The 13662-nt window shown below is 39.6% G+C and overlaps 1 protein-coding gene across 1 annotated transcript; it reads right to left on the reverse strand.

Annotated features, from left to right (window-relative positions):
* Positions 1 to 266: 266 nt before the first annotated feature.
* On the reverse strand, positions 267 to 13201 carry gsk3ab (glycogen synthase kinase 3 alpha b). Its single transcript, XM_084557283.1, has 11 exons — positions 13126 to 13201; positions 12837 to 13022; positions 7428 to 7615; positions 7252 to 7335; positions 6608 to 6718; positions 4357 to 4487; positions 3966 to 4170; positions 3605 to 3700; positions 2692 to 2878; positions 2523 to 2600; positions 267 to 2215 (listed from the first exon to the last, which is right to left on the reverse strand). The coding sequence occupies exons 2-11, from the start codon at positions 13009 to 13011 to the stop codon at positions 2148 to 2150; spliced, it is 1323 nt and encodes a 440-aa protein (XP_084413409.1). The 5' UTR covers positions 13012 to 13022; positions 13126 to 13201; the 3' UTR covers positions 267 to 2147.
* Positions 13202 to 13662: the final 461 nt, after the last annotated feature.

The raw sequence follows: 13662 nt of genomic DNA on the forward strand, positions 1-13662 counted from the left end.
AGACACTTGTAACATTCCCTTCACACTGAAACTAAATGGAAAACCGGAGTTTCACCTATTGGCTAGCATGTGCATCTGCACACAAGACCACCGTTTGGAAAACAAACTCCATCGTCTGGATCTTAGTACAGTATCTTGGATGTGAAATGGTTTTGCATGTAACATTGCTGGACTAAAAACTAGAATTAAAAAAAAAAATAATAATAAAAAAAATCCCTAAATTTTACCACCCTGACTGAAATTACCCCCCCCCCCCCCCCCCCCAAAAAAAACACAATACAATAAATAAAACAGTCATGACAACTTTCGTGGGGAAACAAAGGAAAAGTCATGAAGAGAGAAATGGAGGGAGAGAGATTAAAAATTAAACATTTTGTTCTGTTTTTCCCCTCCTGATCCAGGGACTGAAATGAAAACGTATTTACAGACTGCGACTGAGGATAAAACAGTCCGGCCGCTGCTGTGCCGGTCTACTAGAGAAGAAAAAAAAAATAATACAAGAACAACAATATAATAACAATAATAACAAAAAAATAACAAAATAAAATAAAAGGTACTTGATATTTACAGTTTAGCAGTGAAAAAAGGAGGACAGAGGGAAACAGAAGGCAGAGGGATGAATAAGGACAGGGAGGAATGGGAAGGGAGGCTCCAAAAGCTGTCGGGTTTCAGGGATTTGAGCATAATTTCTGGTCAGATTTTAACTGAAATTAGTGGAATAATATAGTGTGGTCAACTTGGACTTAACATGCACGTGTTTGTTGCAAGAAAGTAAACTAGCTGATGCCGACAGTTCACTGTTCGCTGCGTAAATCACTCCAGATCAGAACAGGACAAGAACATGATATGAACGTCACAGGCAGGCTATTTTGGGTAAAAGGGGTTTTAACAAATCGCTCTCACTAACCAAAAAAAATAATAATAATGAATTCAGTCGTCCTCCTAAACAAATCTGAAATTGTGAATCAAGTGAGTGGTGAAAGCACTGAGTAGTATCTCTGCACCTGATGTTGTTGAACACAATCAAGCTGATATGAAAGGTAACACTGTAAAGTGCCATAATTAATGAAGTGACCCTACAAAACAACTGTTTATGACAATAGAGACACTGAGGCTTCGCGTCAGATGCAGCTGGAGCTCCATGACTACAGCTCCCCTTGTGTGACCTTATGCTAACCGCTGGACGTTACACATAACTCGCCCCTTTGCTTCCCTCTACTCCCGTTTGGAGGTGTGCAATACTCACTTGAGAATTAACATGAAACACTTGGTTTCCAGCTTAACCAATGAAGACATGAGCTTATAATGAGGGAAATGAAAACTCTGTTCGTGTAAAGCTCCCGCTCATTCACATAAAAGGCAGGCGAGGAGCTGATACGAACAGTAAAGACAAGCTGTGGTGCGCTCCTCTGTGATAAAATTTAAAACCATCATGTAAAAATGACAAAATCGAGCTGATGTGTTTGGTATTTTTTTCTTTTTCTTAAATTCTTCACACGTGTTCACCACTGTGACGAGTGAACAAGTTGAGTAGAGATCAGGGTAGAAAGTGACAGAAATGGCACTACTCTACACAGTGTCCTGTACAATCAAACACTATGTGCAGTATGAGTGTGGCATTTTTGACCCTACTTTGGATGATTGTCAACATTAGTCAGGCCTGCCCCCAATCTCAACTCCACAGCCAATCAGGACCCCAATCATGGCTGCACATAAAATTAGCTAATGCAAATAAAAGAAACTTAAAACGGATAAAAGTCAACTGTTGATTATAATACAGAAAATCCACATAACATGTACAACCCCGCTGCTCATTTCCTAAACATCCTACTCAACCAATGCAAAGTTTCTTTAATCTAACATGCCAGATGAAGGCCACCCTGGACCTAGACCTGCTGCTCTTATTTAGCACAAGCACGGCTATCTAAACGTCTTTAAAACAACCTGCAGCTTCCTGAGGTGCTGCAAGCATTGCTTTTATTTGAAAGGGTTAACATTCAGGGAAATGCTGAGTGTTTATATGGGTTTGTCTAGTAATTATTTTCTATTTTTAAGGGTTTGGAGCCAGAATGAAGGTTGAGAAGGAGAGGAGCAGCAGAAAGAAAAAGGACGATGGGGAAGACGAAACGGAAAATATGGATGGACGCTCAGGTGCTGTTGTTGATGGATCCGGGTGCTGAGCTGGGCTGGGTGGTACTGTCTGACACGCTGCCCTCTGCAGGGGGGAGAGAGGAAGTACATGTTAACAAAAGGGACAAGTATGACAAGCAGTGTATTGAAATGCAGTGTTTGTAGCATAGGCTAATCTCACACTTGGACCGTAGAAAAAGGTCATGAATGATACTGAGATTGGTTAGGTTCATGTGGGCTGAAAATGCAACATGTGGTTTGCCACCTGAATTGTGATCACTGGACGAGCCACATGATGCGTTACTAGCAATTTAGTACATTTGATTGGGCTGATACGGCCGGACAATGTAAACTACGGCACATAAGAGTATCATTCACGTTGCCGTACGTACCATGTGAGGCAGGTGATGTCTGTGCACGAGCGTGAGGAGGAATGAGTGTGGAGTTCAACTGGGGCTGGATAGACAGCTCTAAGAGAGCAAAACATACAAAGAACTACTACGTGAAGATATGCGAAATTAAACAGATAACAGAGACGTGATGACAGAGGGGTAAACTCACCAACGGGACTGAAGTTGAAGAGGAGCGGCAGTTCTCTTCCGCTGGGCAGGCGGGTGTTGGGCTGGCGCAGCTCATCGAAGAAAGCGTGCGCGCAAGCCTCCAGAGGAGACAGCCTGGTCACTGGTGTGTATTCCAGCAGTCGGGAGCAGAGGGCAATGGCCTCCTGTGGGGTACGAGGCTTAAACACCTGATGGGAGAAAGAAAGAAAGAAACAATTCACATGAAAGGCAGCCCAAGTAGGAATTTGGCTTTATTTAACTAGACTTTTTCTTTCAAAAAGTGGTAGAAAGTATTTTAAAAACATCTATTTATATGGGATCAAGTTCATGCCACCATGTGACACAAGAAATTTTTTGAGTGGCTGAAAAATGAATTAAATTTGTAAATATTGATTTACATTAAGGTTTTCCTTCTTCACAGTTGCAGCACTGCTTGAGTATACTAATTTGTTATCCAGATTTGAAATTTGGTAAATGGTCAAAATCAGTGTGCATATGTTTTTGAAACCTTGAAACTTGAGTTTCGAAACGGTGAAACTTTCAAAGTTGACTGTACAAAACGCACTTTGAGATTTGACCGTCGAGTTACAAGGTTTCGGATTATGTTATTGTTGTGTTCTCTTTGCTGCTTCAAATGGAAAGTGTGAAACAGACTAAATAAATGGGCAGAGGCAGGGACATTTTCTCTAAATATATTGGTTATGCTGCAGGTGAAAGCGACAGATGTGTCACTAGTTACGGACATGGATATAGAACGTGGTTTTAGACTTGCAGAACTCCGATTCCATATTCTTCAATGTGATAACTTTATTTTGGTAATTTCTTGAGGCCTTTTTCCTGTCATGTAAAGAGTCATGTAAACACTGAGACTTCACGATGCAATAAACAAGAATATAGCATTAATAACAACATACCTTTGTCCAAGGGTGTGCTTTGATCTGTGGGAATTTGAACTCTGTGTAGTTAGGATTCATCTCCCGGATCTGCTCCCTTGTGGGTGTCCCCAAAACCTGGAAGACAGGAGTGAACCGTTACCAATTGTTAACATCAATCACAACTGCCTCCAGTGTCATTCCAGATATATTCTTTTCCATTTAATAACACCAGTGTTTGAATGTTGAGTTGTGAGTAGGATTTTCTTTTCAGTCTCTTGACAGAACAATATTACAAACTGTCCAGCTGTAAAAAAAAAAAAAAAACAAACAAAAAAAAAAAACATCTGATGTGCAGAAACGTTTTCTATTTCCTCCACTGTTTACAACACTCCTACTGTACCTTGATGATCTCTACTAGCTGGTCCACACCACTGTCTCCAGGGAAGATGGGCTGGCCCAGCAGCAGCTCAGCCAGCACACAGCCAGCTGACCAGATGTCAATGTTGGACGTGTAGTCGGTGGCACCAAATATGAGCTCTGGGGCACGATAGTACCGTGAGCAAATATAGGACACATTCGGTTCCCCTCGAACTAGCTGCTTAGCACTAGACGATTTTAGAAGAGGGAGATGATACAGAAAATTAGACAGTTCTGGAGGAGAGTGCTAGTCAGCGTCTTTGCATTCAAAAGCATGAAAGCAACAGAAACATAAAAAGGAAAGGCTCCACACAAGGAAAGTGTGAAATGATAAAGACGGAGAGATGTGGCCATAGGCAGTGTCTGTTACTGACCTGCCAAAGTCACAGAGTTTGAGGATGGCCGTCTCTGGGTCCACCAGGAGGTTTTGAGGCTTGATGTCTCTGTGACACACGCCCTGGGAATGGATATAAGCCAGACTGCGGAACAGCTGGTACATGTACACCTGAGGGGGGAGACAGAGGATTGACATAATGTCCAACGGTGTTAACTTACAATCACAAAAAAATCCCCAAAAGAGGAGCAAAAGTGCATTTGAGGACACAGGTGAGTTCACGTCTTTTATGACTCATGGGAGATGTCATGGCTTCAACTTATCAAAGTTTCTGCAGGTTTAAGGAATTTTAATACCATACAGAAGGCAATTTTATATTCATTTTTATATTTCTCAGTATGTCACAGCAGTATAATTCGATGAAACCTGGACACGATATAGAATAAATGGATGGGTAGATTAGTCCATAAAAAAATATAATTTTAAGTTCATCGTAAGTCGGTTAAGACAGGGTGTGCAGCAGGCCTGAGAAAAAAAAATGATTAGCAGGCTGTTGAGCACACAAACGGTCACTACCACTTCTCCTTTAATTTAGAGATGAGTTATATCACCCTGCAAATGGATATAAAAACATTTGTCACAGCAGGTGAGAGAAAATAAGCCTCTTTTTTCCAAGACCTGAAGTATAATCACGACAAAAAAAAAAAAAAAAAACAGGTGTCGGAAGTTATTAAATAGTAAAGAAAGAAAAGTGTTGTTCTGCTGCACAAAGTTTATTTCAGTTTGTTTTAATTTCAGCAATTGCAGAAAAATTCAAAGATATGCCAACCAGGGATGAGAGGCTGTAGTAAACCAAGTAAACATTGCTGCATTTAAAGGGGCAACGAACCAAAATGGTTGTGAAGCACTGATCTAAGGACCAGCTAACCTTAGCTGAACACGTTACTGATTAAATCCATTTAAATGAGCATTATAAATGGGAAGTATCAGTTCTTACAAAAGGCAAGGGCACTTGCCCTACTTCTGTTTCTGGCTGTACTGTATAGGTGTGTATTGAAAGAAGCAGCTGTGTGGTGTCTGATGCCGCCCGCAGACGTGTTGTTCAACACCAAAATAACACAAGAGGAAAAAAATTCTCCCTGAAGATATGCAACCACGCTCACCGAATTAATATTTGACTTTGTCTACACACCCAAGGTCGATGATGTCAATAAAATATCTGCAAAAAGTCTGCATTCTGCTATTTAATGTGTCTGTGAAACACAGACAGTAAACATCTTAATATGACAAATGATGACTGTCATCGTTATCATAATTATTACCCACATGATGCAGTGACAGCAGGCTGGCCAGATTACAGAATGATTACAGACAAGATGACACAGGGATGAGAGATGATGGTTAAAAGGGGGCAGAGAGGTAAGAGCACAAGAGGCTTGGGGAAGGGAGAGAAAATGGGGAACATGGCAAAAACATGAGACTCATGGGACATGGAGGGGGTAAAGACCCCAGGCATATAATGTGTGTAAGTGTGTCACTGGGGGGAAGGAGAGATGTCAGAAAAGAAAGAAAGAGTGAGAGATAAGCATGCTTCTCCAGCAGCAGGCTGAGGGAGGGAAATGGGCCATGAGACAGCTATAACATCCTCTCTGCTGCTTCACACACAGTACACACTCCAAAATGAGCAGTCTTTTAGACGAGGAACTGAGGGTATTACAAACAGATTAATGCCCATGGAACAATCTTTCTCTTTCAACTTTCAGAACAATCTGTCTGCGAAAAACAAACAGGAAAATACTCAGATTGTCTATTGCAACCACAGGAATTTACCGAACAAAATTCTGCTTTTGGTTAGCCTCAGGAAATTAAAATATTTACAGTAACACAATTCAAACATTAAAAAGCTCAGGTTTCTGTCAAACATGTAGAGCAGCTGCGTTTCTAACAGTTGGAGATTTAACAGTTAAAACAGGATTTGTTTGTCTTCTGTGCGTTTCCTTCAAAGCAACACATGGATGTGTTGCCATAGATATCAAAACATTCCAAAAACATGACTGGATTTCTGGTGCATTAATGCCACGTCAATTACATTTTATTTAAGATAAACAGACGGAGGTAAAAAACATACCAGGTTTAGGTGCTGACAGGCAGATTTACAGTAAACTTGCTTTTAACTGCAATTCTTCACATGTGATATGTGTCATCCCTGAATATTTGACTTGACCCTTTGACACCCAGGAGAGTGGGAGAGTGTGTGTGTGCGTGTGTGTGATGACTTTCTCTCTACCCACCTTAACATAGATGATGGGGATGGTGGTCTTGGCCTTGTTGAAGTGCCGAGCGACCCTGTACACCGTCTCGGGGACGAAATCCAGCACCAGATTCAAATACACCTCATCTTTCTGATAAAGGCAAACAAAAGGAAAGTTAATACTTCACAAAAGTAAGCTCTCCGCAGAGACGTGAAATACACTGAGTTATACACTAATCCTATGCGTGTGAGATTACTGCACTAGGCCTGCTGTGCTGGATATAGCACAAAATTTAGGGCACTGAATGCAGCTTATGCATAAGGAATTCAGAGACATAACAATTTTGTCACTAGATAATACAGAAGTTATGAACCAAAATGTTTGACTTGCTTGTCAGTGTATAGCAAAGTCACGAGCTCCAGTTTTAGTTGCTCAAGTGTTGAGAATTAAAAAAGCCTAGCTGGTTTAGCATGCATTTCATTTAAGACAAACATAAACCCACAATGTTAATCTGAGCAATTCATCTTTAGTGCGAGGACCCTTACAGTAAAAACTAAGATCAACTTGTCTAAAACATGTCTATGAATCATCATTGACGCATGCAACATTAAGTGCCTGGGCGTGGAGGCATAGTGCTCTATAAAGAGGAAACAATGTAAAATGCCAAGTCAGTGCATACACACCTTCTCTCCACTCGAGTAGAAGAAGTAACGTAGCCTTACAATGTTGCAGTGGTCCAGTTTCCTCATAATTTGCAGCTCCCTATTCTACAATGTGTAAAAGAAAAAGGCAACATGAAATACAGAGGGTGTAAGACAGAGGCATGATGATCTGATTGGGTGACTGTGTTTAAACATACCTTAAACCTCTTGTCTTGGAGAACTTTCTTAATCGCCACCATCTCCTGGCTGTCGATGAGGCGAGCCTGGTAGACCACTCCAAAGGAGCCATTTCCTATAACCTTTATGTCTGTGTAGGACACTTCCTGTGGGCGATCAGGGCCCTGGCCGGGTGTGGCTACCACCGTCGTCACTTTGCCACTGTCTCCTGTGAAAGACAGAACAAATCCAACCTGTCAGACGTTTTTGAAATCACACATTCATTAACGCTTGCTTAATGCAAACATACATACTTTGACAAAAAGGCATGTTTTTCATTGATAATAACTACCACTTGGATCCAACCATAAAATCCCTCAGAGAGGGAAGGTAAACATCAACAAGCCCACCACTCCACTTAATAGTCATAACCATCAGTATGTGGCGTCTCCCCAGACACACTGTTGATGAGCTACTCATACTTTGCACAACATTTTCACCCTGCTCTCTGTATGAAGCAAGCCTAAACCCATTTCCAACTTGAGTTTGACCCATTTGAGAATGACATCCAAGATTAATCCCATGTCACTGCAATTACTAGACATCACTGACGACAAAAATATTTGTAATCTATTTACATCTTAAGTTCAATATATTAAATTTCTGTTTTAATTGGGAGTGCTTCATTCTTTGCCTATCTAATAACTCTGCCCATCACAGCACAGTTGTGGAAAGCCAGTCAAGATGCTAGACCATCAAAACTAGGCTGCATGAAAGACAGGGGTAATGACACAACATCTATTCAGTCCACTGTATTACTGCACCAATAACCAACTCCTGTCTCACATCCACAAAGCTGGCCAATCATGGTGTCAAGTGGGGGTGAACATCAGTTTAGTGGTTTTTAAAAAGTTACAGAAACACCGCTCTCCCAAATACAGCTACAGAAATACGTGACGAAAGGGGGTTTCTGAAGCTCTCAACCACCTGACGAGCTCTGTGGATGTTGCATAGTGGCCTCTTTTGAATCACATGTTGTGATGTTATGATCTAAAACCTCAAATAAGTTCCCACTCAGTGTTTTCTCTGTTCTACTTCTGAGAACATTCACTCAAGAAGATTGTACTGATTTGCAAACTTAGTGGTTTTGGGAACTGGGAAAAAGTAAACTACTACACTCTGATCACATTAAATAAATTACATTTAGAGAGGATTTTTACGTGAAGGAATATAAGATGTGTGTTTGAACTAGTTGAACAGTGTCACTGTTAGTTTAATATCGGACCTTATGAAAATGAGGCAAACTGAGATGCTTAAGATCTGACAGTTTAAGTTAGGGTCAAGTAGCTGCTCTGTGTTTCACGCCTTTGCATGTGTTGGTCAAGATTGATCTGACAAGTGGGCACCAGAAGCAACGACAGTAGGATGAGAAGAACAGCAGAGAAGGGGCCCATTGCCAAAAGGCTTGTCAGAGCATGTGATAAAATTGCTTGGACAATAGCACACCCAGAGGTGCTACCATTTCCTGGGCTTGCTCACTTCGCCTGTCTCAACAGGACCCCTCCTGGTCTCTAGTACGTCTCCAAGTTTCAAAATGGAGTCAGACAATGGAACATTTTGGTCTCTCCGATAAAGATTTACAAAAAAAAAGTTCCCTGGCTTTTGTAAGTGCCATATCTGCATGAATGAACATAAAGCATCCAAGAAAAATATTTTAATGGTCTCCAACTGCTTATTGCTGACAAATGTATTGAGTGTATATTTTCTGTCTTTAAAAATTTCCAGCAAAATGTTTTTCAAGTACACAGCAGCCAGTAGCATATCCACATGATTGGCCTAGATCTCATCTTTACCCCCAGGTCAGCAGGAAACATCCAGCTTTGAGATCAGTCACAATGTGGTTCCTGCACAGCGGTGAATTATTTTGTTTTAGCATCACTTCCATGCTTTTTTAAAAACTCAAGTCTGAGGGAAGCACATTTAATATGGAGCCACTGTGGCATGATAGTGTCTTGAATAATGAATGCAAAAATGAGCAGTCAGAGCATAGCTTTGGTAACTTTCATCACAGACTTGATAAGAAAATACTTTGAATACAGATGCACTGATACCAGTATCGGGGGTTGGTCTGATGCAGTAGGCACAGGTTAACTGGTCAATGAGGATTTTTTTTTTTAGATATTTCACTTTCGAACAATTGTACTTGTACTTGTTGCGTTTCCTCAATATTCTACCTCTAGTTAGTATATCTTGCATCTGGCTTTTCTTTTGTGTAGCTCTTTTCTGTCGTCATACTTGCTAAAGTAATATTAAAAATAGTTTTCAGGACTGATGGTGAAATGCATATAATTTCATAAATGGATATGAGATCTTTAAAATCAAGATAAATTTGAAAAAAAGAAGAAGCCTCCACAAGACATGCAGACAAGCTGAATTAGCACATACTACATGCTAATCAGTGTAATTAATGTAAAGTTTGAGGTTGTGAATAGGGGAAAGAGAATGACAAGTATTAGTATTTTTAGTATGAACATTTTCATACTCATTTAACTTTAAGTTTCAGACTATCGTGTATTATTGGCTTAAATATTTCTTAACCAGCATCTTTACAAGCAAAGTTGTATCTGTGTATCCCTAACTTTGGAGTGTAAAACACACGTTTAAATGTCTTAAGCAAAAGACTTTTGCATGTCAAATTATAACTACATCAATATTTTATAGTCTGATATGATAGGCTCTTAATGCATACATCTACATATTTCCGCTCCTCTGCTATAGAAAATTCCCCAACTGACCTGAAGTTAATCAGAGTCACACGACATACACAATAGTTGACTTCATCTGCGGTTGGTCAATTTGCTTATCAGACAGTGACATTGCACAACTAGTGCAGTTCAGGTTACTGTTTGGTAACACACAGACTTAAGAAGGCGCCTTATCATGCACTGATTCAATTTTTATTGAACTGACCCTGATACCTCAAGGGTTTCTGTCAATGCAGAGTACTGAACCAATACAGAGCTCTATTACCGCCAAATGTAAATTCTACTACAATACGCAGACTACAGTTCATTTGGATCCGTTGTATGTTCAATAATGAGGATTAATGTGCCACTAAATATTCAATCAGAGATGGATGTTTTAATGAAGGCTAGGAACATCTCACCGATATCACTCTTCTTATTAAGGTTGGCATTAGCTCATCTTATTTTTTGACCATTCAAAGTACTATACTATTACTACAATTAGAGACGTATCAGAAAGATATGGATTAATATTTTAAAGCGAGTAGGCCAATTAGGAAATCAGCAGGTGTAAAGGAAAAAAGTAAAAGATAAGACAAAAGATAAAAATTTGTCTCCAAGATAACCCATGAGTAAATAAATTTGTAAAATGAATTTGCTATATATTAAAATATATAAGTATATATAAGTCCAGCCTCCATAAAACCAAGTATGAAAAAGTAAGAAGAGAAAAGTGTTGTTGTTGATTCATACTCTTACATTATCTGTGCCTCTTATTTTTTTAGACTGTGCTGAGAATATGGACCACCGTGATGTCTGGGAGTTCATAGTGTGAATATGTTTATGTCGAGAAGCAAATTGCTGATGTGCCCAGGAATACCTTTACATCTTGCTGGTGCACTCAAAGTTACTAAGCTATTAGCATGAGCCTGTTAGCTTAGTAAGGATAGTGAGTCAGACTAGTTGAAAACCGAAATGTCTATCTAGCCACACGGTTTGGACAATAGGACGTGTGTTTTTTTTTTCTTGCTTGTTGAATGTAGACTTTTAGTATTACACACTTTAAAACTCAGTGAACTGTAGCCAGGTATACAGAATGTATTATATCTTTTTATTCACCATTCATACTTTGAATAGCCTAAGTAACAGTTTGCTATCATTGTAGCATAAGTGTTCCTGATGGCACAGTTATAACTGGCATTGACCTTGGGGTATTTTGTTACTGTGAAGTATCTTCAAGTAGTCTTAAATGGTTTATAACTATTAGACCTACTAAGGTTTAAATCCCTCCGCTGGTGTAAAACTACAGAGGAAGTGTCCTATATTCATTAAGACGTTAACTGGTGAAACAAGTTCATATGATTTGTTGATGTGTCATTGGAGCATTGAAACAAAATTATGCCATCTTAACTTTGATTTGTTGCGCATTTGGGGCATCAATTTCACGTGTGGGCTTTCATTAAAAAAAAAAATCTTAGCTTGTTGCTCTATAGCTCCTAGTGTGGACGGAGCATAAGCAGGCAAGTAGTATCGTGGAGTTTTTGACTCTTTCCTCGTCTAGTTTTGGATGTGAAATTAGTCATGTTTGGAGTTAGAGATATAGTCTTAAACAATGCCTTCACAGAATACACAGATCCTGATCATAAAAGCTGGGATACTGTTAAACTGCGCAACGGAAAAACTCATACTATGCAATAAAAGGAACAGATTTCATCGAACCAAATCATCTAAAGATCTGCTACACAACAATTTACATTAACTTTGATCTTGAACTCATCATTTTCTTTGTCATTTGTATTGATCAGCAATTAATCAAATTCAGAATATAGATATAGAGAGCGAGTGCCTGCCAACCAACCACTCCGAAATTTAAGTAAACAGGCAGCCAAGGGCTAATACTGGCATTACATTTGAGGGGTCTGACATTGCTGTAAAAATATATTCCCACTTTCCTGATTTGAAAAATCTCCTGCAATGAAGTCTAAACCCACCCATAGATGGATGTTTACGTGTGTGCTTAACTATAGGCATTCAGGGAGCAGCTAAATAAAGTTAATGTGAGGTCAACATCTGCTGCTTAGTAAGCAAACTTAAACGCTGGTTGGAACTCAATATTATGGAATAAGGGATATTTTCGCTCAGCATAATTTCCATGTATTCAGGTTACCACATAACGTATCGTTTTACCCGACACCTTAGTATGGCAAAAATACCTTGACAAGATCAGACAGGACCGAGAACGACGACTAAAAACTTAGACCAGATGATTTTCAATAGTCTTTGATAATGTTAGCAAGCTAGCTAGCTTCCACATCTGATATTAATGTCGAATATATGAGATTAGCGACTAGCACTCCACACTCGAGTTAAAATGCAAAAATAATGGTTAGATAGTCTTGACGAAAAAAATGACATATCGTTAATAAACGTCGAAATATCAGCGGCTTAGCTCTAAGCTTACTACCGCAGCTAACGATACTGTTAGCTGTGCGATAAAAGCCCTTGATCGCAGTGCTATCTTAATGAAAAACACTGCTAACGTTAGCTGGAAAGCTAACTTAAGTTAGCTAACCCGCTAACAGCTTGCTGGCTAACGTTAGCTTCGCTACAATAATCGACACAATTATTTAAAGATAACACACAGACAGAGTCTTTACATGTAACATGTAAACTGGGCTACATATAGAAACATAAAATAATACTTACTAGGCAGTTTCAGATTCCCAAAGCTCGTCGAGCTGTTTCCACCCGCTTGAGAAGCCCCAGTTTTTCCTGTCGAGCTTCCGCCGGCTACTGCCGATCCGGCACCGGCTGCAGCAGATCCGGGAGCTCCGGGAGGCTCAGCGAATGAGCTGGTCCTGGGCCGCCCGCTGCCGCTCATATTGGTGAGAACTAAAGCCGGGGCAAGGTTGAACGTTATTAGCAGCCACGCCGGCAGAGACTTAAGCTATATATGTGTATTTCAATATTCGATATAAATAAAAACTACACTTACAGCGTTCAATAAAGGTTGCCCGTCTCCCCCTTTCTTCCTCTGTAGAACAGTGATGGTGGGGGGACTGGGGAGTTGACGCACAACGACGTAGACCTCGTAAGGCATCATGGGAAAATGAGTCATTGGTGCTTTCATGTCCGAGACAACGCTTTAGCGCCAACTAGAAAATGTCCGTTTACAAAAAAAAAAAAAAAAAAAGAATAAAAATGCTTTTCTTAATTACTAATTGTCACTACGTTTAAAGCTGGGTTACGGACACAATGTCGACATACTGAAGGATTCAACCATGCTTTTTAAAACGGACCAAGTAACCAACTGCAGGAGTATTTAAAAATATATATAATACTATTTTATATATATATATATATTATATATATATATATATAAAACAAAGCCTGCAAAGTAATTACTATAAATTACAAAAGTAAATCAAATACATAATTATGTATAGTAAATAAAAACAATTATCCGTATGCTTAAACGGCTTGAACATACGATTAAAAAACTACAATTCCCCTCGGTAAAGAAAAGTCTATG

The sequence above is a fragment of the Chelon labrosus genome (assembly GCF_963514085.1).
Source record: "Chelon labrosus genome assembly, chromosome: 12".
NCBI lineage: Eukaryota > Metazoa > Chordata > Actinopteri > Mugiliformes > Mugilidae > Chelon > Chelon labrosus.

What these genes read in the sequence shown, in the direction of transcription:
- gsk3ab (XM_084557283.1), bottom strand. Translation starts at nt 13,011, where the DNA reads ATGAGCGGCAGCGGGCGGCCCAGGACCAGCTCATTCGCTGAGCCTCCC. An exon ending in TCCAAGACAAGAGGTTTAAG is followed by an intron (nt 7,336 to 7,427) that starts GTATGTTTAAAC and finishes TACACATTGTAG; the next exon opens with AATAGGGAGCTGCAAATTAT. An exon ending in AAGCACACCCTTGGACAAAG is followed by an intron (nt 2,879 to 3,604) that starts GTATGTTGTTAT and finishes TTCTCCCATCAG; the next exon opens with GTGTTTAAGCCTCGTACCCC.